The sequence below is a fragment of the Podarcis melisellensis genome (assembly GCF_964234715.1).
Source record: "Podarcis melisellensis genome assembly, chromosome: 3".
NCBI classification, from domain to species: Eukaryota; Metazoa; Chordata; class Lepidosauria; order Squamata; family Lacertidae; genus Podarcis; species Podarcis melisellensis.
Genome location: NC_138530.1, coordinates 103,999,183 through 104,026,500, shown reverse-complemented (window position 1 = coordinate 104,026,500; position 27,318 = coordinate 103,999,183). Strand labels below are relative to the sequence as shown.

The 27,318-nt window shown below is 43.2% G+C and overlaps 1 protein-coding gene across 2 annotated transcripts in view; it reads right to left on the bottom strand.

Moving 5' to 3' along the window:
• Positions 1-6,259: 6,259 nt before the first annotated feature.
• Positions 6,260-27,318, bottom strand: part of WDR35 (WD repeat domain 35) — a 37,070-nt gene continuing 16,011 nt past the window's right edge. For both annotated transcript variants that reach the window (XM_081906046.1, XM_081906047.1), the window contains 14 exons: positions 27,070-27,123; positions 25,019-25,128; positions 22,314-22,524; positions 20,183-20,263; positions 19,927-20,063; positions 18,752-18,955; positions 17,241-17,387; positions 16,372-16,504; positions 14,604-14,714; positions 13,513-13,677; positions 11,850-11,990; positions 10,910-11,066; positions 9,538-9,778; positions 6,260-7,950 (listed from right to left, as the gene is read on the bottom strand). In XM_081906046.1, the coding sequence (XP_081762172.1) occupies positions 7,797-7,950; positions 9,538-9,778; positions 10,910-11,066; positions 11,850-11,990; positions 13,513-13,677; positions 14,604-14,714; positions 16,372-16,504; positions 17,241-17,387; positions 18,752-18,955; positions 19,927-20,063; positions 20,183-20,263; positions 22,314-22,524; positions 25,019-25,128; positions 27,070-27,123 (2,046 nt within the window). In that variant the 3' untranslated portion in view covers positions 6,260-7,796. The remainder of the gene's footprint in view (positions 7,951-9,537; positions 9,779-10,909; positions 11,067-11,849; positions 11,991-13,512; positions 13,678-14,603; positions 14,715-16,371; positions 16,505-17,240; positions 17,388-18,751; positions 18,956-19,926; positions 20,064-20,182; positions 20,264-22,313; positions 22,525-25,018; positions 25,129-27,069; positions 27,124-27,318) is intronic.

Below are 27,318 nucleotides of genomic sequence, written 5' to 3'. Positions count from 1 at the left end.
CCTCGGATTCCTCCCCCTCGCTCTCCATTTCCTCCCTCTCCTGTGCCTCTGCTCCTGAGCCCCTGACATTATTCTTTGGACCTTGGTTACCATTTGGCAAGACCTCTGAAACTTTGGCAGCCAAATTACATGTAAATGTGTGCTGTGCCTAATACCTTGTTTCCACAAACCTCTTGTGCAACTATATGAACCAATCTTTCCAAAAGCTGAACTTGTTTTTCAAAGGTCAAGCAGGAATCGAGCCACCCGTTTTCCCCAGTTGTTTATTTTCTTAACATCTGACGGGAGAGCATTCCACAGGACGGGTACCACTACCAAGAAGGCCCTCTGCCTGGTTCCCTGCAACCTCGCAGGGAGGGAACCACCAGAAGGCCCTCGGTGCTGGACCATAGCTGTCAACTTTTCCCTTTTCTTGCGAGGAATCCTATTCGGAATAGGGGAATTTCCCTTTAAAAAAGGGAAACGTTGACAGCTATGTGGTGGACCTCAGTGTCCGGGCTGAATAATGGGGGTGGAGACTCTCCTTCAGGTACTCTGGGCCGAGGCCATTTAGTAATAATAATAATAATAATAATAATAATAATAATAATAATAATAAAAATAATAATAATGTTTAGTCATTTCGTTTAGTTGTGTCCGACTCTTCGTGACCCCATGGACCAGAGCACGCCAGGCACTTCTGTCTTCCACTGCGTCCCGCAGTTTGGTCAAACTCATGCTGGTAGCTTCGAGAACACTATCCAACCATAAATTAATAATAATAATAATAATAATAATAATAATAATAATAATAATAATAATTTATTATTTATACCCCGCCCATCTGGCTGGGTTTCCCCAGTCACTCCAGGCGGCTTCCAACAGAATATTAAAATACCACAACCTATTAAACATTAAAAGCTTCCCTAAACAGGGCTGCCTTAGGGCTTTCAACACTTTGAATTGTGTTCAGAAACGTACTGGAAGTCAGCGTAGGTCTTTCAGAGCCGCTCCCAGTCACTAATCTGGCAGCCGCATTCTGGTTTAGTTGTGTTATGTACTGAAGTTCTCACCCTGGGCCAGCAGGAGGATACTGTAGATAGTTATGCAAATGAAGGATCGAAAGTGACGTTTAGTGATTGGATAGTTTTAGAAAGTTGTTATAGTAACAAGGTACTGGAGCTCTATATAAGCAGGCTGACTGAGGCCTTCAGTTCAGTTCTGTTCCAGCTTACAAATAAAGAGCTGCTTTGGAAGAATCGCTGTGTCGTCTGATATGTTCACCCACAACTTAACAAATTGTAGTTTGCGAGTCACCTTTAAAGGCAGGCCCACACAGAACACATTGCAGTAGTCCAAGCAGGAGATAACCAGGGCATGCACAGGCTAACAAAACCTTGGAGATGGGAGTGCAGAAGAAACCTAATGAGAAGGGCGTTCAGGGAGTGTGGACAAAAAGGAGGTTTCAGCTCTGCTGCATTGACAGTTGTCTAGCTTACAGTATTCATTCAGCCGGCGATACTGCAGAGGTGATATGAGGAGCCTCTGCAGAGACGTGAGCCGAATGCATGTAGACACCTATGAAAGTTTTTTTAAAAATAAATAAAAGGAGCAGTCAAAAGGTGAGGGTATGAAAGTTGGAACGCGAGGAGGTGTCCTTGTGGCAAGGTGAAGAAGCAAGGTGAGGGAAAGTTTAAAGAATATGCTTCAGCCTGGGCATCTGTTGGGAATTTTAATCTTGGTTTACTTCAGAAATATGCACAAAACTGGAAGACTTCGGGATGAAGGCAAGATGAAAAAACCAATGGAGCAAAATTGCAAATAGTTGTCTGCCAAGACACCATTAGAAATGGATTGTTTAATACATGATGACCCTCCTGATTAAACAATAAGACGGGTTCTAAGATATGACTGTTCATTAATCGTGTATTAACTCACTGAATAGAATATTAACTCACTGGGGAAGAAAGGGATTGAAATTAGGATGTTTATACCCACAAAGGCTGCATAACAAAGCATCCATTTAAAGCACTCCCCAACCATAGAATCTTGGAAATTGTAGTTTATTCTCTGCAGAGCTAGAATTCCCAGCACCCCTGACAACAACAACAACAACAACAATAATAAATTTTATTTATATCCCGCCCTCCCCAGCCGAAGCCGGGCTCAGAGCGGCTAACAACAATAAAACAGTACAAAAGTACAACACAAACAACACTCTAAAATCATTCATTATAAAATTAATTCAAGCCACTGGATTTTTTGGGGGGGGGAGTGTGTGCTTCCAACATGTTTTAAATATGTGGTGTGTATGCAGGCAAAGCCTGTAGCAGACTTTATAATTTAGTTATGAGTCCTTCCAACATTTTGAGTCACGGGCTGGGGGTTGCGGGAAAGGCTAAAGGTGACCCTCTCATAAGGCAGGATGAGGTAGCTGACTTGGCAGCAGATTTTGAATGCCATTGCAGGCAGTAAATGGTCCGTTGGATGTGATTTATGGTTTTTTATATATCTCCATGGTGGGGCTCCTCTTCAGATATTCTTCCTAACCCCCAGACATTTATTGGGTCATCCCTAGGCAAGGATTGTTCCACTTTCTCAAAAAGGTTTGCCTTAAATTTAGCTGTGTTACCACAAAATATTGTTTATCTCTCAATTTGCAGTTCAGCTAACTAAAACAAAATGGATCAAACATGTGCATACGCATTAATGGTCACAGTGTTCAATCTCTTATTGAAATTGGTGCTTGGAGAGTAGTTCATGAATAAGTCATTAAGAATCATAAAAATGAAACTTAGGTAATAAGGAATCTTAAGACTGCAAACCTGTACCACTTGCCTGGAAATAAGTGACACTGAGTTTAACGAGCTGTACTTCTAAATAGGACCTACCTCCTTCCCTGGAGGTGAAAAGCTAAAAAAAATAATCAAAAATCTGGAATGTGGAATGTGGAAGAAATTCCCATTCCAGCATTCTTTTTTTTCTCTTCTGCGTCTGAGGTAGCTCCCACACCATCAGCTTCCCCCTGAAATTATTCATCTAATCTCCACTCCACTAATAGAGCAACTTTAATCTGTACTGATACCAGGTGGGATACATCATAAGACTGTTGTAGGGGGGCAAGGACCATAATAGGGTCTGCAAGGCCCACCTGACCTACACCCAACATCATATATGCAAAGTACCTGTGTGGCTCTTTGCAAATTCTGATTGCTGATTTGCGGTGCTTGAGAAGAGCTGCTTGTGGCGCTTTGAAGCCCCAATAGCCAAGCTGATTGTCGGGCCTTCAAAGCACCGTGCACAGTCTAATTTTAAACTTTGGGTGAAAATGGGTCTCCTGAACTCAAAAGTGATGCCAAGTGATGGACAGGCGAGTATCCCTCCAAATCTTTCAAACCTGGCCCACAGAAGTGGGGGAAGATAAGGATTTGATTTGCTGGCAGGACCCAACTCCCTGCCCTATTTCAGATGCATGCTCATAGGTAAAGGTAAATGGACCCCTGACCATTAGGTCCAGTCGTGGCAGACTCTGGGGTTGCGACGCTCATCTCGCTTTATTGGACGAGGGAGCCGGTGTAAGCTTCTAGGTCATGTGGCCAGCATGACTAAGCGAACCAGAGCAGTGCACAGAAACACTGTTTACCTTCCCGCCGGAGTGGTACCTATTTATCTACTTGTACTTTGACGTGCTTTTGAACTGCTAGGTTGGCAGGAGCAGGGACTGAGCAATGGGAGCTCACCCCATCATGGTGAGCTATTTCAGATGCATGCCCATAGCCTTGTTTAATTGGACACACTTGGTATATACAGCTAAGATTCAGTGTTGATTATTTGCCATTGTGTTTCTTTAATAAGCCTCCTGGAATAAGTGTATCAACTGTGAGCTGAAAGTTGGCACAACAAACGATAGGGTTTTGTGATTTAGTGGCTCTGAGCCTGTTTTATTTTGGTGGAGACCGTCAAGTTTAACAAGTAGAAAATCTATTCACTCTTCCTGAGGCCAGGAAGGAAGAGTAATGACTCCTTTACTGTCTCAGAATTTAATTGGCGCTTTTAAACTAAAGCTTAATTCAACTCTTTCTATTAAAGGATGAATAACCTATGCAATTAATGGCTGCCCGTTCAACAAGCTGACGGTTATATTTTGGCTCCTTATTTATTGTGGGTGAGTGTTTAGCTACTGACAGACGGCCTCCGACAGCTTAATTTCAGGATGCAGGCCAATTTGAAGATAGCAGATGAGAAGAGTTTTGCCATAATTTACGGAAAGCAAAAAATATTTCCCCTCTTTCATGGAGTAGGGGGAAAAGGAATTGCGGCTTAGGTAGCCTGTATATCACATTTCCTGCTGATGCAGCTTTTTAATGGCTTAAGTTATTGACCTCTGGGAGGTGGGGGTGTGTAATGGAAATGCTGACAGACTGTAAACCAAATGCGTACGGCTTTGGTGGTGGGGACTGTAATTAGGGATACATAAATATGCTTCAGCTATTACTTAGCAAGAGCAAACAAACTGCCTTGACTGTGTGGCCAGGGAATTGTCTATTGAGGAAGAGTGACCGACCCTTGAATTCTGCACGATGCCCCTCCTTTAGTCCTTGAATATTCTCCAAAAACATTTTTTAAAAAATTCACCATTATTACAGAACTAGTAAAGGTAAAGGTAAAGGGACCCCTGACCATTAGGTCCAGTCGTGACCGACTCTGGGGTTGCGGCGCTCATCTTGCTTTATTGGCCGAGGAAGCCGGCGTACAGCTTCCGGGTCATGTGGCCAGCATAACTAAGCCACTTCTGGCGAACCAGAGCAGCGCACGGAAACACCGTTTACCTTCCCACCGGGGTGGTACCTATTTATCTACTTGTACTTTGACGTGCTTTCGAACTGCTAGGTTGGCAGGAGCTGGGACCGAACAACGGGGATTCAAACCGCCGACCTTCTGATCGGCAAGTCCTAGGCTCTGTGGTTTAACCCACAGCACCACCCGCCACCATACAGAACTACATGTTACCAAAGAGGATGATGGTGGCAGCATCAACAGCAAACAGAAGTGGAGCAATACAAATCCCTGATCCGCCGTGCTGGAGAGGCAAGATAAAAAGGTAAAAAGGAAAAGGACTCCTGGATGGTTAAGTCCAGTAAAAGGCGACTATGGGGTTGCAGTGCTCATCTTGCTTTCAGGCCGAGGGAACCGGCGTTTGTCCACAGACAGCTTTCCAGGTCATGTGGCCAGCATGAGTAAACTGCTTCTGGCGCAACGGGACACTGTGATGGAAACCAGAGCACGCGAAAGTGCCATTTACCTTCCCGCCACAGTGGTACCTATTTATCTACTTGTACTGGTGTGCTTTTAAACTGCTAGGTTGGCAGGAGCTGGGACAGAGCAATGGGAACTCACCCCATTGTGGGGATTCGAATCGCTGACCTTCTGATCGGCAAGCCGAAGAGGCTTAGTGGTTTAGACCACAGCGCCACCCTTTGCTCAGCCCTGCCTGACTCTGACAGCGGGGAAGATTTGCTGATGGCAGAGAAATCGCGCCTGCAAGGAGTGTCCCAATACACTCAAATGTTGGGTGGGCAGAAGCTACTCTCAGGGGCACCCCCACTAGCAAAATGGCTACTGCTGGTGGCAGGCATGGGGGGATAAGAAAATGGCACGAAAAAGACATGCACAGGATAAAACAGTCATCAATCCCAGCAGCTATTGAGAGTGTTTGGGAGCAGAAGAGATGGAGGAGCTTGGAAGGTGGAGGAGGAGGCCAGAGAGACTTGCAGAGGAGTTTGGAGAGACAACCTTTGGCTGAAGCTATGGTTTTCCCAGGAGTGATGTATGGAAGTGAAAACTGGACCATAATGAATTGATGCTTTTGAATTATGGTGCTGGAGGAGACTCTTGAGAGTCCCATGGACTGCAAGAAGATCAGACCTCTCCATTCTTAAGTAAATCAGCCCTGAGTGCTCACTGGAAGGACAGATCCTGAAGCTGAGACTCCAATACTTTGGCCACCTCATAAGAAGAGAAGACTCCCTGGAAAAGACCCTGATGTTGGGAAAGATGGAGGGCACAAGGAGAAGGGGACGACAGAGGACGAGATGGTTGGATAGTGTTCTCAAAGCTACTAGCATGAGTTTGACCAAACTGCGAGAGGCAGTGGAAGACGGGAGGGCCTGGTGTGTTCTGGCCCATGGGGTTACGAAGAGTCGGACACGACTAAACGACTAAACAACAACAACAAAACTTGACCACATGCTGGCAAAAAAGGCAACATTCTGCAGGAATATTAAAGAAATATAAAAATTTATTTCCTTAAGAAACAAATAACCATATTGGCGTTATCTATAACCATTTTAGTCCACAAAGAAAGTGGTTCGCTAAACATTGTTACAAAATAATACACGTTTTTCCATACAAAAAACATACCGAAGCAGAACGCCAAAACTAACTGCCACACCTGCATATAGATATGTACAGGTAAATATGTTTTTTTATTGAACTCTAAAGTGATAAAGTCGGTCGACGCACGTGGTTTTTTCTAGCTACATTTTTTGCCACTTCTGTATTGTCCATAGCTCTTTGCAACTGCCGCCACTGGCGCTGCAGAAGGAATTGGTGCAGGAAGAATTGAGATTGCATTCCTATACTTGCTGGAGAACCGCAGGATTCATTGTAAGTAGCGCTGAAACTTGAGGTGCAATTTCATGTACATGCCGGTTGGGTGCAGTGGCGGATGGGGCTGTCAGTTTATAGGGAAGGAACAGACAATGAGGTCTGATGAATGATAACCTATCAGGCGAAAGGGGTGGGATGGTCGCTACAGGCTGGCAGGGAGAAGAGTCTATGTAGCATTCTCTGATTGGCTCTCGCAAGCCTGCCTGGGTGCATGAGAGATCACACACTGTTTGAAATGGCAAAGGGTTGCACGTACAACCTGAGCTTTTCCACAGAACTAAGGTCCTCTCTCCAGCAATTGTGGTCCTGGCATATCTGACTGAGTTTTAAGGTGCTGAGAGAGCATATGATTTGACTAAGCTGTGCCAAGGCTGCAGTAGCATATGTTGTCTCTTGGCAAACACTGGATCACTGAATAGTTTTTTAGATGGACGCAGCCTACCAGTTGTTCTTTAACTGTTTAGATCCGTCATAGGCAAACGCCGGCCCTCCAGATGTTTGGGACTACAATTCCCATCATCCCTAGCTAACAGGACCAGTGTTCAGGGATGATGGGAATTGTAGTCCCAAACATCTGGAGGGCCGAAGTTTGCCTACGCCTGGTTTAGATAACAAATTTTCATAGGTTCATGGTGTAGGTCACAGCAATAATTGATCCATGTATGCTCCTTTGGATAAACATGATACCCATGTTTAAATCTCAGTAATCATTTCAGTATTGTGCTTAGAAAGGGACATCTGTGCAATTATTTTATGTGAAATGTAATTGGACTAGGACATTTTTACCAAAGTGCGAAAGTCATGCCAGATTTTTGTTGTTATTGTCCTTGTCATAAAACCAATGCAATTTTTACATTGGTTCCAATCACAAAATCCTTTCCTTTAAGACTTCACCTCCACTGACCCCCTACAAATCTTTTGGGAAACTATTCAGCTACACTAAAATAATAATTTAAAAATCCACTGTTTTCCCAGGCTGAGGCTGTTTTAAAGAAAGGATTTGGAATAGGATGGGCGAAATATTAGATAGCTTTTGTTTCTCTGTTTATTCCCCCCATAACAATCTCAACAGGGTTTCTAAGCATTTCATACCACATATATTTGCACTTGTTGTGCATACCGATAACAGCGCAGACATTTTCCTATGATTAATAGGCCACTGAGCTGTGGCAGAGAGGGCAGAAGTTGTAATTGCTGATTTCTTGAGCTTGTACACAGTGCTTGCAAATATTGCACATCCAAAACTGATACTCTGTGATGGCCCTTCCTGTAGCAACACAGGTTGGGAGCTTCCCTTCTCCCCTGTTAAAAGAAACACAAAATGGAATTTAATTTTTTTTTTTTGAAGGAAGACCATCTACAGCATCCCTCATATTGAACAGTATTATTGCTAGTAAACATATGATCAGTGCTATTCAAAGCTATGTTTGTTCACAGCACCAGTGTACAGCTATTTATTTTTTAATTTGGAAAAATTACAGTGTAAAACTTACTTGATTTGTAAAACATTGTAAATATCTTAAGCAAGCAATGATAAAGAATGAAAGAAGATGAAAAAGAAGAAAACAAAAGGGAAATTGATACAGAAAAAATATAAGGAATGAAAGAAAAAGAAAGTTTGTATCTACATCTACATCCTGGTGCATAGCTGGTAAATCATAAATCATATGGCAACTATTAGCAGCTTTAGTCATAATATGTCAGAAAAATCTTATTAGTGAGAACAACACAAAGGGCTGAGCATTGTCTTGAAATATCCAGTGATTTATGAATCAACTCCAATGCTCAGCGGTCAAATTTGAACATCCTTGAAGCTCATGCCTTGTTACTTTTATAATAAGCAAACTAAGCTAAAAAGAGAGATTCCCAAATCAGTTGTAGTATTGCATTTTATCAGGTGGTTTAGCAAATTTCTGATTAATAGCAACCACATGTCCAGGTGCTACTAATGAAAAGGCAGTGAGTTCGAGTTTTAACCTCTATTGCAACTTACAGGATAGCTACTTTTAGCAACATTCGGCTCACAGAGACAACATACCGTATTTTTCGCCCTATAGGATGCACTTTTTCCCCTCCAAAAATGAAGGGGAAATGTGTGTGCGTCCTATGGGGCGAATGCAGGCTTTCGCTGAAGCCTGGAGAGCGAGAGGCGTCGGTGCGCACCGACACCTCTCGCTCTCCAGGCAGCTATCTGCAAGCCTTGCATGCCCGGGGGAGTTCCCCCGGGCGCGCAAGGCTTGCGGGCGGCAGCTGGCAGCACGGGACGCCCTTCGGAGGAGGGATTGGCACTTGCGGGCGGCAGCCTGCAGCGCGGAGCACGGGGCGCCCTCCGGAGGATGCCCTGTGCTCCGCGCTGGTGCTGGCAAGCCTTGCGCACCTGGGGGATCTCCCCCCGGGCGTGCAAGGCTTGCGGGCGGCAGCCTGCAGCGCGGAGCACGGGGCGCCCTTCGGAGGAAGCCCCGTGCTCCGCGCAGGTGTCGGCAAGCCTTGCGCACCGGACGGCGCGTGGGGCGCCCTGAAACAGAGCGCCCCTGGCGCTGGGCGGACATCTGCAGCGTGGGGAGCCCTGCGGGAGTTCCCGCAGGGCTCCCCATGCTGCTGACAGTAGCCTTCCGCCCGACACGCAGGGCACCCTGAAGCAGAGCGCCCCTCGCGCCAGGCAGACATCGGCCAGCCCCACAAGCTCGGGGGACAGCGGGGAGGCGCAGCACCGCCATTCCACTGTTCCCCGACCTGGTTTTGGGGGGGAAATAAAGGAAAAAATTTTTCCTTTATTTCCCCCCCCCCCAAAAAAAAGTAGGTGCGTCCTATGGGACGAAGCGTCCTATGGGACAAAAAATACGGTATATTATATTTTAGCCATAATGGGAATAAAAGCAGCAAGCTTACTCTTCAAGAAGACCCTCCAACTCTGACTTCTTGTTATCTTTAGGGAAGTGTTTTGTGAATATTTGCAGGGCAAGCTCTTCATACTGGTGCTTCTGGTCTGGGAGAGAGTTTTCCAAAGATTCCAGTTTAACAAAAGCTTTTGAGCAGATAGAAAAGGCTCTATTGGCACATGCGCAAAGAGCCAACAGGGAATAGATCTCTACTGCAGGAATGATGTCTTCGTAATCCCTCAGGTGAAGGGCTGCAAACAAGAGAACGAGATCTCAGCATACTTTCTTACCACACTAAAATAGGCAGTAGTAGTAGTACATGAATCCTATTATTACCATTCATTCACCCTGGTCCACACTCTTCGTACAGAAAGTTCCCTTTGCGCTAATGGGAATGGTTTGGTGCAAACAAAATGGAACTGCATGCATGGATCGGCTCCTCCAGTTAAACAGGAAAATCATTTAGTAGGAAGGAGCTTCTGTGAACATTGGAGCTCTCATACTGGCATTGAATTGCAAGTGCCTTAACTGTAAAAGTGACAAGGTTTCCTCAGATCTGCTCAGATCTTCATGCCGAAGAACCTGGGAGGAATGTAGGGGTTTCAATGGGCTTCCAACTGTGCAAGAGAATTATCTCCTGATTTACAGACGATAAAAGGGCAATTGAGAATGGCTGGGAAAACTCTGCGAGTACCTGGAGTTAGTCAAATTGACGGATTTAATAAGGAGAAAACCTAAAATTATGGTCAAGAAACAGTGGGATTGTCTAAATGAATATTTACAAAACCAGGGCTCAGTTACCGAAATTTGGTTGTGTTTAGACCAATCTTGTGAAAAATATAAAGAATGTAAAGTGAAAAATTAAGGAAAACCTATAGGAAGGATATGAAGAACAGAGGTTATAGCGTATAAAAGACACGTGGCGTAAACGGTGGAAGTCTTCTTAAAACATTTTAATTAAGGTTGATAGCTTGCAAGATGGAAATATATAGCCATATGCAAGCATATATCTAGAACTGTTGTTTATGGCAAACACTTTTCTATTTTCTAAATTTCTGTTTTAAATCTTTCTTTCTTCTTTCTTCTTTTACTCCTTTTTTTCTTCGTTTATTCTTTTTCCCCTCCCCCTTTTCTTTCTGAATATTGCTTTATAGATGTATAAATAATTATGTTTATGTGTATATGTATGAAATTTGTTCTGTATTTCTTATTTGATTTTTTGTATTCAAAATAATAATAATAATAATAATAATAATAATAATAATAATAATAATGGCAATTGAATACATTTGGTTAAGGAACACATGTCTAATCCATTCAAAAGGATGAGCATTTAGAATCCCACAAACTACCCAGCGGTTCATAACAACAAGGAATCCTACCCGTCTTCATTGCTGTATCGACATAACCTTCATAAAGCTGCCTTTGGGCAAGTATAAAAAAATGGTAGGCCTCAGCTCCTCGCCAAGCATTATCAATCAGGCGACTATCTGAAGAGAGAACATCTTCCTCAAGCAGACCAGCTAAAGCTGAGGTAGCCTGGAAGCAAAGACAGAAGAGAGGGGAGAAAGCATGAAGGGAAAATAGTTGTCTGTGCTATTAATTTATAATGCCCATTTTCAGTTTTCACTAGTGAAGATGGCTGCTTCAAAATAAATTTCAAACACTGTATGCAATACCATTGTCAATGTCTTTTGAATATAGCAGCAACGCACACAGTGCTCTTGAATAACAATTAAGTTACCTTCTCCAAACTCACGCTCACAGAATAAGGTATGTATATCCTAAAACTAAACACATTTGTTTGGATGTGGAGCTCTGGTGCAGAGATTGGCTTTCCCATATTCCACAGGTGAGAAACTGGATCTGGCCAGTGGATGGATCCTTTAATCCCCTCTGACCCCCAGTGGGCCAACTCTGATAGGTGAGAGGGGCCTGTTCAACAGGAGGAGGAGGCTGCTGTGCACAATGAAATAACAGCAAAGGGGTCAAGAAGCTGTTTTTACCCACAAGGTTGCCCTTTCTCCTGTTTGCTAAGTGAGATGTGTCGCTGGGATTATTTTTGGTGAGATCTTCTACACAGGAGTTGTTAGCAGAGGAAATAACGGCATGAGGTTTCTGCGGCAATCCTGCCTGTAACCCTTTAAACCCTTTTCTGGATCTTTTACCTTTGTGAAACTATTCTCTACACACTGTTCTAAACAGCAATTTTTTAAAAAAATAAATGTGAGAAAGATCGATTTGTTGCCATCTGTTCTAGAGACATTTTTCAAAAAGCTTGCTTTCATGTTTGGTGGGCGATCAGGCATTTAGGCACCGTACCTCTGAAATTTTCCCCTTGACTTTCCCCCTCTGCGCGTTTTTCATTTGTTCGTGATATTGTTCCACCAGTAAAGCTGACATCACATAGAGCTTTTTTACACGCAAAGGCTTGGTCCTCTTTTTAGCCTCTTCGTCTGCAATCTTTTTAAAGAGAAATTTCGAAAGAAATGCACCATTAAGAAACAAAATCAAAAAAAGATGAAGTTTATTTTTGTTTTCTGTCTACAGCTTGAGAGTGAAAGCCTAAGGCTCATGAAATGGAAAGTATGAAACAATATGCAACTTTATACCTTATTTATAAACCTCAGCCAAACTTGCTACTAATCATCTTCCCCTCTACCCTGCAAGAGCAGCTGCATCACCACTTATGGAAGCAACCAATAAGGTGGGACAGTAAAGTTTGCACCAAATAAAAACCTTGAAAAGACAGGTCAGAGTCTTGCCTGGTTACTTGTGAGCAACCACTTCCAAACCTGACAGGATCAAAGTTTCTTCTGTCACTTTTGGTTGAGGAGGCTCTTGAGTCCAAGAGGCACCTTTGACATTTAGTCAACTGCAGTTCACTGACGGAGCCCGCAAAGCCCTTTTATAAAGCTGATTGATGCTTTTCTGGACTCTTCAGGGATGATTCCTCCTACTGGCCAATAGTGTCAAGGTAAGCTTCAGCTGGTTTAAAGATGTCAACTGATGGGTTGTACCTCGGGTTACATACGCTTCAGGTTACAGAGTCCGCTAACCCAGAAATAGTACCTCGGGTTAAGAACTTTGCTTGAGGATGAGAACAGAAATCGTGTGGCGGCAGCAGGAGGCCGCATTAGCTAAAGTGATGCTTTAGGTTAAGAACAGTTTCAGGTTAAGAACGGACCTCCGGAACGAATTAAGTTCTTAACCCAAGGTACCACTGTATATCTTTTGCCATTTTCAAAGTGATAAGCTTTGGTCCAGGTTTAATTCTGGAAGGTGCCTTGATGCTAATTTTGAGCAATCCAGCAGCCCTGAATGCTCCATCCCACTCTCTTGTTGTGGGTCTGCTGGCATTCAATAGGAAGGAATAGGGTAAAGAACTATCTAACCCTGACACTCACACTTGGTTGGAGGCAACCCATGTTTTCATCCCAAATGCAAAATACCACCCCCTTTTAAATATGAACAGGAAATAAAATCCATTTTTTACAACAGCAGCGACAACAACAAAACCTGAAACAAAGAAGGAACAAACATTTAGATACAAGCTGGCAGTTCTGTGCAGCCTTCCTTCAATAAGAGGCCAAAGTATTAATCTTCACTTGAAACGTAAAAGTATTGAGCTACTGATGTATTGCTGAAAATATTGCAGCCTTAGTACACGGATTATGTGTTTGTAAATTCTCATCCAGAGAAGTGTGTGGCTAAAGTCGCACACACAGTGAGGAGCTGCTGTTCAGAAAATACATGCCATGCACACCTGTGTGCTTGAAAGCCCAGATTAAAGGCTTCACTGGATAAAAGCTACAGCATACGATTAGTAATGCATACATTTGTTCCCAGAAACAGAAGCAGCATCGTTGTGCAAAGTTAAACCAAAAGCTCCAATACAAAAAAGTAAATCGTCTTAATTAATAAGCATTGCATATTATCGAAAAATGCACACATATATTGGACAGTTCATCCACAATAACCGTACCTTGAACATGAGCTTAGCAGCGTCAAAGAAATAGTTGGCTTTACGATACAACTCAACAGCATCAAGGGGCTTGTTCTTTTCTAATAATTGAGATGCGTATCTAGCTAGTAGAGAACCAATCTCTTTCATATTGTGTTGTTTAGCCAGTTCAACAGCTTTACTCCACTAGAAGCAAAGGTAACAAACATTAAGTCAATTAAATACGATTATCTATCATCTATCTATCTATCTATCTATCTATCTATCTATCTATCTATCTATCTATCTATCTATCTCAAAGGTCCATTCTCTCAAGCAAAAGAGCTCTGCTGCTGGAGAAAATTGGTTCAGGCCTTAGGGCTTTGAAGCTACTGGTAAATCCTATTGTGGTGGAATATTGGGACACAACTCAGGGACAGAATCAATGTAGCTTCTGCTGGTACTCTCAGCGGCAAAACAGTACAGGTGTTGCACTGCCAAAGTTTTGGAAAGACTCTATGCATCAGGGTGAGGAACCACTTTTAGGCAGAGGGCCACATCTAGCGCTGGGCGATATCTGGTTTTTAACATTGTGATATACCACCAGCTAAACATCAGGATATACCAATATTATCACAATGTCTGAAATCAAGATGGAGCTACATAGAGGCATTGCCTGGTCTAATCCTTTCGCCTGTGTTAATTCCCAAAATACCAGCCTAGATTCCAAGGCAGATAATAGCAGCATGGGGAGTCTGTGCATAAGGGAATTGGAACTGGCACAAGGGAATGTAGAAACACCTTCCATCGCAATACCTACATTGTTGTAAGTCCTGATATGAACTGTGTTTCTCCATTCTGCCAGCTGCTTTTAGGAAAATTAAAGGCTGCTGGGAGTTCTGATTTCAGGTCTCTTATGCAATTTGTGGCTTGGCCCTCGGACACAAAGCATAGGAGGATGTAAGTAGCTGGTCAGTATGAATCAGTTGATTATTAGAGGTTATTATGTAAAAGCAATCCTGGCTATTGGTGGGAAATGATATTAGAATGAACCACTATTAGGTATTAGAATGAAATTAATGTGCAAACAACTTTCCAGTTCAGCAACTCCTGTGCTGGGCTTATATTGTTACCTGGTTGAGATTTACACAGATATCTACTGCATCCTTGGGTCTGTTACACTTGAGAAAGGCTGCTACAGCTTGTTCGCACATACCCACAGTAACAAACTTGTGGGCTATGTCCTGAAGGAGACACCAAAAACATAATTAAATTGCAGAAGGAGAGCATTATTAGGGTGATTGCCAATTCAGTTGTACTCAAGAGTATAGGTAAAGGGACCCCTGACCGTTAGGTCCAGTCATGGCCGACTCTGGGGTTGCGGCGCTCATCTCGCTTTACTGGCCAAGGGAGCCGGTGTACAGCTTCCAGGTCATGTGGCCAGCATGACTAAGCCACTTCTGGCAAACCACAGCAGCACACGGAAACACCGTTTACCTTCCTGCTGGAGTGGTACCTATTTATATACTTGCACTTTGACGTGCTTTCAAACTGCTAGGTTGGCAGGAGCTGGGACCGAGCAACGGGAGCTCACCCCGTTGCAGGGATTCAAACCGCCGACCTTCTGATTGGCAACTCCTAGGCTCTGTGGTTTAACCCACAGCGCCACCTGCGTCCCACTCAAGAGTATAGCCTGACTTTATTGGATCTGCTCTGAGTAGGACTAAATTGGCTATCACCCTATGTCTGTATTGTCTAAACTACAGATACCAACTGCAGATACTTCGATACTAATAAATTCACCATGACATATGCTAACAAGGAGACTACTTTGTCAGATGCATCTGTTCATTTGATGGATGTAGAAGCACAAAATCGTTACCATATGTAGCAACTAGCAGAAATTCTAATGTCCTTACCATCTTCTCCATATTTTAGGCACATCAATAAAATTTAATGCAGCGATCAGCTGGGATATAATCCCCCCCGCTTTATGATAAGCAATGTACCACTTTTCTTCCTGTGTCCCCTCAAAACAAATTTTTTACAGCTGACATTCTTTCTACTGGGGTTTGGTGTTAGAAAATTTAGAGCTCTGAAGAGTGTTGAGAAAGAACATGCCCAAGGATATTTTTGTGTTAAATATCTCATATTCTCTCTCTCTCTCTCTCTCTCTCTCTCTCTCTCTCTCTCTCTCTCTCTCACACACACACACACACACACACACAATCAAAGATGTCTGTGTTGTCACCATCTTCCAAAACTCAAAATGTGGTTTAGTATGAATAACATAAAGGATCTGATTTGTGTAAATCAGTGGTTAGTTGCTGGATGAAGTCAGGTTGTTCTGACAAGCAGAACCACAGGCCCAGATTGAACTAACCTGGCATGCTAGCAGAAACCAGAACAAACGTTTCTGCTGGTGCAACAGGTCTTTCCGCCCTTCTCTCTTCCCCCAAAATCCACCTTGGAGGGTTGGGGAGAACACCCAAAACAGTATGAAGTGGGTAGAGAGGAGAGATGGGGTTGTTCCATCTGGCTAGCAAAAATGCTTGTGCTGCTGGAACAAGCAGAGAAGCGCGATGCTGTAGCCCTCCCACAAAACGTCATCTTTTGCATGTTTACTCAGATGGCTACGCTTTGCTTCCACAGCTGGAGGAAGCAGTGCTTCTGAACATCAGTTGCTGGAAGTCACAGGAGGGGAGAGGGCTCTTGTGTTCAAATTCTGCTTGTGGGTTTCCAGTAGGTGTTTGGCTGTCAACTGTGAGAACAGGATACTGGACTAGATGGGACACTGGACTGATCCAGCAGGCTCTTCGTATGTTCTTAAGTCCCAGGTAGTCATGTACAGGATTACAGCCTGAGGGTGAGAATTCACAATAAGTAGCTTTCCATACTTACAGGAAGCAATTTGTTGTTTTCTGGAAGTGAGTTAGCCAAATCTTCTAGCGCTTGATAGTCTTCCAGCATATAGTAACATTCAGCCAAACGTTCGTGGTTTCTGCCTTGTACATAATATGGCACGGCATTTGTCCTATAAGAAGTTGGGCATGGGTGGGAGAGAAACCAGATCTCTGATGATCTGTTAATATTACCTGCTTGCTATTGTCAGATTGTCAATGTGTTTAATTTCCTAGGGTCAGTGCTACAAAAGGATTGATAATTGCACCAGCAACGGAGTAGGGAAACCACAGAATATATCTTATGCTTAAGTTTTCAAAATGGAACGCTTTTTGTGTCTCTTTCAAATAAACTCACTATATATATACTGTATTCTAATTTCCATTTCAAAATATTCACTTAAACAACCTTAAATCAATGACTTCCCTTCTCTTTCCATGGTTCATTTTGCATACCACACATCCCTGCATATTTCACATGAACTAAACCATTCAGTAATTCATAGTTACATCCATCAAACTTATTTACATTGTTGAATTTATCTTAATGCTACCAGTGTTTTTTAATAAACACAATTTTCACCCATATATTCAGTAAACATTTTCCAGTCTTCTTTAAGCATACATTCAAAACCATTTTTCTTGTCTGTTTTAAACATTTCATATAACTGATGATATTGTACAATATCCTCAAATAAATTCATTAATTAATGTAACTAAATCATCAATCCAAGAGTTACACGGAGGTTAAATGTTGTTCTATATCCATTCCCTGAAGAAGGCAATTAAAAAATCAACAACAACTAATTAAGTCTCCGGTTTGGACAGGAGGCAGCAATAGTCACTTATAGTGTCAAGTTATGAACATACCATTTCTGTCTATCGGCAAAGTAGTCCCCAATTTCGTTGTGTGCCATTTCAAGGAGACTGTCATCTCCGTGTCCCGAGCCCGTTTGCAAAAGCTGCACTACTCGAAATCCGTTCCCTAGTTTCATTCGCAAATCAACGGCAAGGTCTCTGCAAATATAAAAACCAAAAATGCAGCTTCACGAAATACAAAGAGAGCCAATTCTAAAACGCTTTATTCATTTAAAAGTACGTTTAGATCACCTTGAAAAGGCAGAAGCCTCTCAAGGTGGATTATGAAACAAAAACATTCAACAGAACACAAGCCTATGGTCCCTGTGAGGATGTTCTGTGAGCCGTAAGGTATCACAGAACTCCTTCTCCACAGGGGACAGCACTTTCTGCCACCATGGCGGGATGGTGAAGAAGATTTCCACTGCCATGGTTGTCCTGCTGGTGGTCCTCCTTTGGCAGCAGGGCCAAAGATGGGGTGATTCAGGTGTGTGTCAAGGACAGCCAAGGATCTGCACCCTCTCAAACAGAGCCAGAAACTATGTCAGCCTGAGAGTTGACATAGTTAATTCCCTCCCACTGCCTCCAAAAAGAAAAAAAAGAACTCCTCTAACATTCTCTCACTCCGCATTCACTCCTCACATTCTTTCTTCCACCAGCCCTGTAGGTTTCTTAAAGTACAGAGCTGTGGACCAAAATGTTCAAATCCTATCTCAACCATGAAGTGACCAGGTGGCTTTTGGCAGGTTATTATTGCTAAACCTCAGCCTGGAACAATAACTGGCCTGCCTCATATCGGGTTGCTATAAGGATGATGAAGAGGACGTTTGGAATTGATCTGAATGTTGTATGGTAAAGGTAAAGGGACCCCTGACCACTGGTCCAGTCGTGACAGACTCTGGGGTTGCGGCGCTCATCTCGCTTTATTGGCCAAGGGAGCTGGTGTACAGCTTCTGGGTCGTGTGGCATGACTAAGCCGCTTCTGGCGAACCAGAGCAGTGCACAGAAACACCGTTTACCTTCCCGCCGGAGTGGTACCTATTTATCTACTTGCACTTTGACGTGCTTTCGAACTGCTAGGTTGGCAGGAGCAGGGACCGAGCAATGGGAGCTCACCCCGTCGCGGGGATTCGAACCGCCAACCTTCTGATCGGCAAGTCCTAGGCTCTGTGGTTTAACCCACAGCGCCACCTGCATCCCTGAACATTGTATAGCTTTACATAAATGCACAGTATCATCACCAAGGCAGCTTACTAGGCCTCAAACAGATGTTTTAGTCTATTTTCAGTTGGTTTGCCTGATCTTTCCCAGTTCTGTGCCTATGCCTGGTATTCTTTCTTTTTCATTGGTCTTCCCCCTTTTGAGTTGTGCGGGCTTGAAATTTAGAAAGGCAAGTATGGTTTGTGAGGCGCTCACAATTCCTAAATTCACTCACTCAAGATAAACAGCTCTCCCACGATCAATTGTGCTGTTGTGCACTCAGGGGATTCTCTTGTCAATTCAAATTTATCCTAGAAAATTACCTTCTGTCCATGTCCAAATACATCCTTTCAGCTTCTTCAAATTTGCCGAAGTAAACTGCCACTTCGGCTTGCCTCAGTAATTCACTCTGGAGGTTGAGAAGACGCTTGACAAACTTGATACCTTGGTAGTTTTTGTAGCGCACAAATGCTTGCTCAGCAGTGTCAAGATCCAATCTCTGGAGAGCCGTTTCAGCCAACAGTCGCCTGTATAAAGAACACAGATGTCTTACCTGGAAAAAACAGCTTCATAAGGAACAGACTTAACAAATATTCTTAACCGAATTGCAGGAGTCAAAGCAGCACATGGAAGAGAAGTGGAGACGGCCAAAAGATCTCATAGTTTGGGGGGTGGGAAAAGCTTTGGGTGTGCAGATAATAATAACAACAATAACAATAATAATAATAAATAATTTTATTTATAACCCACCCTCCCCAGCCAGAGCCGGGCACAGGGCGGCTAACACCAGTAAAATTACAGTAAAAACATAATAGGGGGGGAAACCAATTTAAAATACAGGTTAAAATGCAATTTAAAATGCAGCCTCATTTTAAATGTAGCCCATAGATCAAAACCGTAAGGGGAGGGAAACATAAGGGTCAGACTGAGTCCAAACCAAAGACCAGATGAAGGGTCTCCACAACACTCAGAAACCTCCAAAGGTTTCGCATCATCCCTGATGGAAAAATCTAAGCTTATTTGAGAAGGACATTCAGGAAAAGGTTGCCTCAGGTATCGCCTAGATGCGCTATTCCTTTCTGAAGGTTCCCCATCTGACCTCTGCACTGCTCTCTGTTTCTTTTCTCTCTCTCCCTTAAAATAGGTTATCTGGGCTTGCTGAAACAGCTTACCTACCCACGATGCAGGCCAAAAGCCGCCTGAGGATTGAGAAGGAAAATGTATCACATGGTCCTCAGTGTTCTTTTGCATGCACCAATTCTTACATGGCCTATTTACACTTTTGACATATCATAGGGGGTCAAATTTAGCTAGTGGCTCTTATTACTATTGGATGTTTTCACATCAAACTGAGATTATTTTCCTATATAACAGATACCAGTCCAATTCCTCAGCTAATAAAACCTGTTTTATTAACCTAGATTTAACCCTGAAAAGCCATAAGAATATAATCCCTCTAAATAGGAAAGAAAACCCAGGGGAAAAAATGGAATTTTACCAAAGCCTTGGATGTGAATTTTCTTCAATGAACTGGGCAGACTCTGCAATGCCTGCGTTATTTACAATCGCTTGTGCATCTCGTAGTGATCTAATCTCAAAATTAAGTATGTAATCCTTATTAGGGTGTTCAGGATTCTGTAAAATACACACAAAAATAAGTTTAGTGGCTGCTCATTTCCATTGAAAACCACTGTTTTGTAAATTGTATAAATGGAATGTTTTTAGAAGGGGGGGGGGAGAAATCTAAAATTTACCTTTAATATTTCATCCAGTAAAACAGATTTAATTTCTAAATCTTCAAAGTTGCAAATGTATCCAGACGTTTGAAGGGGCTCCTTAAAATACAAGTTACCATATAATCAGCAAATCCAAATTATCCTGCAGCATTTCAGACAACAATTTCAATGCCATTTAGGATGCAATCGTATGTACACTTCCTAGGAAACAAATCCCACTGAAATCAGAGAGACTTAATTGTGCCATTACTCACATTTAAGTGTGCACGGGATTGCAGGCATTGGCAATATTATCACTGGTTTTTCTGCCTACTCAATTTACTCATGCAACCTCATATCTGTGCTCCCTCTGTATTTGTGAAATGCAGAGGGAAGCCTGTGGAGCTCCTTGCATCTTTCAGAAAGTGTCAACCTATTATCGTTTTTGCATTTGCAGTTAAAATTCTCAAGGGGCTGGAGCACCATTCCGACAGAGAGCAGCTACATCAATTTAAGCTTTTAGTCTTAACTGCAGGGACTATGGAGAGGCTTATAACATTCTCTAAACCAGCCTTTCTCAGCCCGTGGGTCCCCAGATGTTGAACTACAACTCCCATCACACCTAGCTAGCAAGGCCAGAGCTCAGGGATGATGGGAGTTGTAGTCCAACAACATCTGGGGACCCACAGGTTGAGAACCACTGGTAAACTCTTAATTAACCAAGATGTGGTGACATATTTTAAGGTTAAGCAACTATCAAGACAAATTCATGGAAGATTTCTCAATTTTCAGAGAACTGCAAGTACATCTGGTGGCAGCTAGACTGGTGACCATATAACATCGGTCCTAAAGAATCTACATTGGTTCACAGTATGTTTCCAAGCACAACTCAAAGTGCTGGTGCTGACCTTTAAAGCTCTAAATTGCCTCGGCCTTGTATACCTGAAGGAGCGTCTCTACCTCAGTTGTCTAGCTTGGACACTGAGGTCCAGCGCCAAGGGCCTTCTGGCAGTTCCCTCCCTGTGAGAAATGAAGCTACAGGGAACCAGGCAGAGGGTCTCCTCAGCAGTGGCACCCGCCCTGTGGAACACCCTCCCACCAGATGACAAGGAGATAAACAACTATACAACTTTCAGAAGACATCTGAAGGCAGTCATGTATAGGGAAAATTTTAATTTTTAATGTTTGGTATTTTATTGTGTTCTTATATCTGCTGGAAGCTGCCCAGAGTGGCTGGAGAAAATCAGTCAGATGAGTAGGGTTCAAATAAAATAGTAACAATAACAACCATCTTTAAATACTAGGTGCTTGGGATCAGTAATAGGGATGCCCATCACCTTCATTATGAGTGGTTTCCCCAGGGACCAGAAGCATAACATGGGTCAATGAGAAGTCATGCCTTCAGTATTGTGGGCCCAATTCTGCGGAACTCCCTCCCACTAGTAAGAAGCCGGATATTCACAGTCCATGATGAGTTTCAGATGCCTGGCTAAAAACCATTTTATTTCAGGAAGTCTTCACATCATGAATGCTTCTTTGCTGTTTTAAAATTTTCTGATTTTCTTTTGTTTCCTTTTTCTGAGGTTTAATTTACGTTTCAAATTTTGTATGTTGCATTTCTTTTCTTTTTTATCCTTTTAAGCTGATTTGAGACCAGGATGGTGAGAAGTGGGATCATTTTGTATAAATGATGATGATGGTGATAATTCAATAATAAATATATAATACTCTGCTTGAAAGCTTCCAGAGGGTCCTGTCTAGCCACTCCTAGAGACAGAATATTGGACTAGATGAAACTTTGGTGTGACCCAGTATTTTTACTACTACTTATGTAGTTGTTCCACCGTAATGATCCAATGGCTCCACAAGGAGCAAGGTGGTGTGGAGGGAAGAGGGAGAGTCATCCCACCCCAAAAATCACTTTGTTCCCTTAATCCCTGTTGAATTTCCACCTATTTTCACTTTGCTTCCAGCTTGACCCAAACTCCTAAGTCAATCAACCAAGGAATATATATGACAAACAATGTGCTAGAAGAACATATGATCTCTAGGTGGATCTGCAGAGAACCTCGCCAACTGCCTTCCTCCTATTCCAGCCCCAAAAGATGCAATGGGAGATTGTGGACTCCCAATTAAAATATTTGTATTTCATTATTGTTTGTTGCTGTACCTCAGGATCCAGGTTTCTGAACACATACATTCTTGTTTTCTCCATCATGGCAAATAACTCTGGATTATCTCTGGCCCATTTCATATCCCAAACATCTTTGCGTTCCAGTTTGAGTTGTTCACCTACTGCTTGGCTTCCTGAACTGTCTGTTATTCGGGTGTCCAAGTCAAAGAAAATCAGCATTCCTAACATGTCTATGATAGCAAGACGGCTGAAAATGAAGGAAGAATGAATGAAAACAAAATAGTCCTTTATCAACGTTCTGTCTCAGATTTGAAATGGTTTACCGTGAAGGTACAGTAGACCCTTGGGTTATGTTACTTTCGAGTAGCGTAAACTTCAGGTTGCGAAAGCGGCAAATCCAGAAGTATTTTTCTGGGTTTCACTGCTCGCGCATGCGCAGAAGCGCTTTATCAAGCCGCACTGTCAGGGAACTGGCATCGGAGCCAGGAGTGGAGGTAAGGCTCTCCAGCGATGCCGGAGAAGGGCCCAGCAGGGAGAGAGGGAACTCATCCACTGAGGAAGGAAATCAGCGTGACACCAGGAAGAAAGGGGAGCAGGGGAGGGCTTCGGAGAGATGTCTCCAGGACTCTTCCACAGAAACTAGCGGGGAGAGCACAGGTCCTCCGCTGCCCACGCCCACCCTGCGCAGAAGACTTCCATGCAGGGAGGCTAGGCGGAGACTTGGCGTCAAAGAACTTTTATGCTGGAAGAAGTTCAGGAAACGCCCACTGACGGATTCTGCCAGTGACTGACACAGCCGCGGAGTAAGGGCTGTGCAGCCAGGGAAAGGTTTAACCAGGCAACTTTGCCAAGAGTAGAGGCAACTTACGCACGAGCAACCCTAATTCCCATTACACGCGCCCATGTGCAGAAGCGGCGCCTCTGGATACAGATTTTTCGAGGGGTACACTGACCCCTGAATTAAATTCATATCCAGAGGGTCCACTGTATTTCTTAAACCAGAATCTCAACCACAAATAGCATAGGTAGAACTACATATTATCAGGTAAACACTGAATTCCTAAATTGGCATTTCTTTCAACATCAAAGTAATAATGATAATTAAAATTTATAATACACCCTTCTCTAGCAGGTCCCAGAACAGGTCGGAGCAATTTAAAATTCAGAATTACAAACCAGTTATCAGCTATTATATTTACAAAAAGAGGATGAGCCCTGAAGACACACATCTCAGGTGTCAAAGGCCAGGGCAAAGAGGCAAATCTTCACCATTCTCTGAAAGCTGTAGAATAAAGAAGTCAGACAATTCCACAATCTAGGGGCTGCCACAGAAAATGGCCTCTCCCACCCCACCCCACCTTTTGAGGGGGGTAGAACTACCCTTAACACCTGGGAGGATCTGTCTGGAATGAGGTGGCCTTTCAGATCTTTGTGTCCTAAGTCTTTAGGGTTTTGAATGCTAAGATGAGCACTGTGAATTGGGCCTGGAAATAAACTGGCAGCTCAGGCATCTGTTTCAGAATGGATTGATATGAGTTCAAAAAGCAATCCCAGCCAATAATCTGGCTGCTGCGTTTTGGACCACTTGGAAGTTTCCAAACCATCTTCAAAGGCAACATGGCGTAGAAGACACTGTAATAATCCAATCTGGAAATTACTAGAGCAGAATGCTAATACAGTGGAACCTCGGTTTCCGAACGTGATCCGTTCGGGAAGACCATTTGATTTCGGAAATGTTCCACAAGCGAGAAGCAATGGGTGGTCAACAAAATCCATTGAGAAAATGGAAAAACACACAGGGGAAGCTGTTCAACCTCCGAGGCGTGTTCGAAAACAGAAGCAATTACTTCCAGGTTTTTGGCGTTTGGCTTCTGAGGCGCTCAAAAACCAAGGTCCCACTGTATGAGGAAGGGAAGACCTTCTCTCAATATCATTGTCTGCCTGAACCCACCCCACTTTCAGTTAATTTTTCACACTTTCCCCCTGTCTATTAAAAGCCTTGGGTTGTATCCAACATAGTGCTCTGTGAACATTCCATCAGTGCAAGAATTTCTGCCTGTGCACTGCAATGTTCTCTCCCATCCTCTCCCTGTTCACCCCCAAATCTGTTCTAAGGGTTTTCCCCCAACCCTTTGGAGCAGATTTGGGAAGGCAAGGGTGGAGTGGGGGGTGGGGAGATGGCTCATTGCACAAGCAGAAATCCTTGCATTGATGGGATGGGATGGTTAAATACTACTCATTGTCTCCACTAAGCTAAAGGTAAAGGGACCCCTGACCATTAGGTCCAGTCGTGGCAGACTCTGGGGTTGCGGCGCTCATCTTGCTTTATTGGCCAAGGGAGCCGGCGTACAGCTTCCGGGTCATGTGGCCAGCACGACTAAGCCGCTTCTGGCAAGCCAGAGCAGCGCACGGAAACTCCGTTTACCTTCCCACCGGAGCGGTACCTATTTATCTACTTGCACTTTGACATGCTTTCGAACTGCTAGGTTGGCAGGAGCAGGGACCGAGAAACGGAGCTCACCCCGTCGCGGGGATTCAAACTGCCAACCTTCTGATTGGCAAGCCCTAGGCTCCGTGGTTTAACCCACAGCGCCACCCGCGTCCCATTATCTCCAATATAACATGTAAAATTCAGCCTCCTAGAATAATGTTTAATATTTCAACTAACAGAATGTATCCGAATTGCTAAAGATTGCATCTCAAAGTTGAGAATATATTTTACAGCCAAACCTTTGTCTTACCTGGAGGTGCAATTCAGAGACATTTGATAAGGCCGGCAGTTGAGGAGATACTTCCGAATCAAACCAACGTTGGGGAGCCTGTAACTCTGAATGGTGCCAGATTCTCGTCCCTAGAGAAAAACAACTTTTGAGAAGCGAGGAAATATGAGCATAACACACCTTTCTTTATGTGCTGGACTAAGCCACAGGTAAGCAACCTGTATGTAGTCTTATCAACTGAATAAGCCAAAGGCTTGGGAGAGTAATAAAACTGGAGAGCTGGAAGGGACCATGAGGGTTCTCTAGTCCAACCAGTGGCGTAGCGTGGGTTGTCAACACCCGGGGCAAGGCAAGTAATTTGTGCCCCCTAACCCGTGGATTTGCGCCCCCTAACCCATGGATTTGCGCCCCCTAACTCGTGGACTTGCGCCCCCTAACCCCCAGATGTTGCGCCTGGTGTGGCCGGCCCCCCCTGCACCCCCCACGCTACGCCACTGAGTCCAACCCCCATTGGAAAGTTTCAAAGTTTGACTTCCTCTTTCCCTCCGTCCATTTGAAATTGCTGCGGCTGAGCAGGAATCGCTGAGCAGTGGAGAGAAAGGGGACTTGGCCACACATTGGACGCCCCACCCCTTTTTCCTCACTGCTCAGCTGTTCCTATAGATTGGGGTGCATGAGAGAAGCTGGAGGAGGAGGAATAGAGTGATCTGCCTCCCTCTCACAGGTTATTGTTGAGGTTTGCCCTTTCAAAAAACAGCAAAAGAAATTCTTTGCGGGCACTCACTTCCCCAGTGTTGCATGAGGTTTCGTGTCCACATGTCAACAACCAAATCTTTGCTTTCATGCTTGAAGCCCTTGGCTTCATTTTTTACAAAAGTTTTTATTTATACTTTTCAAATTTATACATTTCATTAATTCTACAATCACTTTAACATTTCAAAGGTTGACTTCCTTCCCCCTTTCTGCAGTTCCTTAAATTAATTTTTAAATATCTTTTGCATATCCAAATTCATTTAATTTGCTAATTTAATTATCTACTTTAAATATATACTCCTATGAAACTGCAGGTTATTACAATAATCCTGCCAATGTTTTTATGTTTGCAATTTATCTGCAAATATTCAATAAAACATTTCCATTCTTTTATAAAAAGTTTGTTATCTTGATTTCTTATTCTTCCGGTAAGTTTTGCCATTTCTGCATATTCCATAAGTTTTGTATCCATTCTTCCTTTGCTGGGACTTCTGCTTCTTTCCATTTTGGGGCGAGTAGCATTCTTGTTGCTGTAGTCGCATACATAAATAAATTTCTATACAATTTAGATAGTTCTGTCCCTATAATTCCCAAAAGAAAAGCTTCTGGATTTTTTTTTTTTTTTACAAAGGTTATTTTAAACATCCTTTTCAATTCATTATATATCATTTCCCAGTAAGCTTTAACCTTACTACAAGACTAGGGATTGCTGCGGCTGCTGCTTGTATATAATCTTTTGTGCCTGAGACTAGAATCAGCTTATCTCCTGTTTGGCACCTTCTCCTGTATGCCCTGAAGCATAGTCAGTAGAGAACAACTTAGTGAGGCAGCGACACTCACCTGACCTCCAGTAGGTCGTATCACTGCTGTTTACCAGCAGGTAGCAGAGAGGGATGCATACAGTGGTACCTTGGTTTTTGAACAGAATGCGTTCCAGCAGCCCATTTGACTCCCAGAACCATTTGAAATCCAAAGCTTGGCTTCCGATTGGCTGCGAAAGCCACACCGGACATTCCAAAAATTGTTCGAAGACCAGAACACTCACTTACAGGTTTCGATCGCTTGGGAGCCAAGGCGTTCGGCTTCCAAGGTTCGGCTTCCCTCTCTACCTCCCAGTGAACAACAGCAGCAAGAGTAGCCAGAGGTGTGCTAGTGGGTATAGCCTTTTAGATTCAGCAGGGCAAGGGCAATATCGTCCAGCTATAAATCTAAGGTTATTCTTGTGCAGTGTTAAGACAACCATGTGTGCTTGGAAAAGAATATGCAAATATTGTTAAATAAATAAATGAATTAAAATAAACAGCACATTTGGTACTTACAATAATAAGTGTCTTATCAGATGCTGTTATTGCACAAATCGGATCCCTCGTTCCCTGAAACCATATCAGATGTCAAGTTTAATCACCAAAAGCAGTTTTATTCTTTGAAACAGAGGTGCAGAGCGAAATCGCTAGCAAGAATATGGTAACATTTTGAAGGGAAAGTAGTTTTTTTTAGTTGTATGATCGAGCAATTAAAAAAAAATAATCAGAAGAAATCTAATGCACTTTCAGATTATAAACAACAAC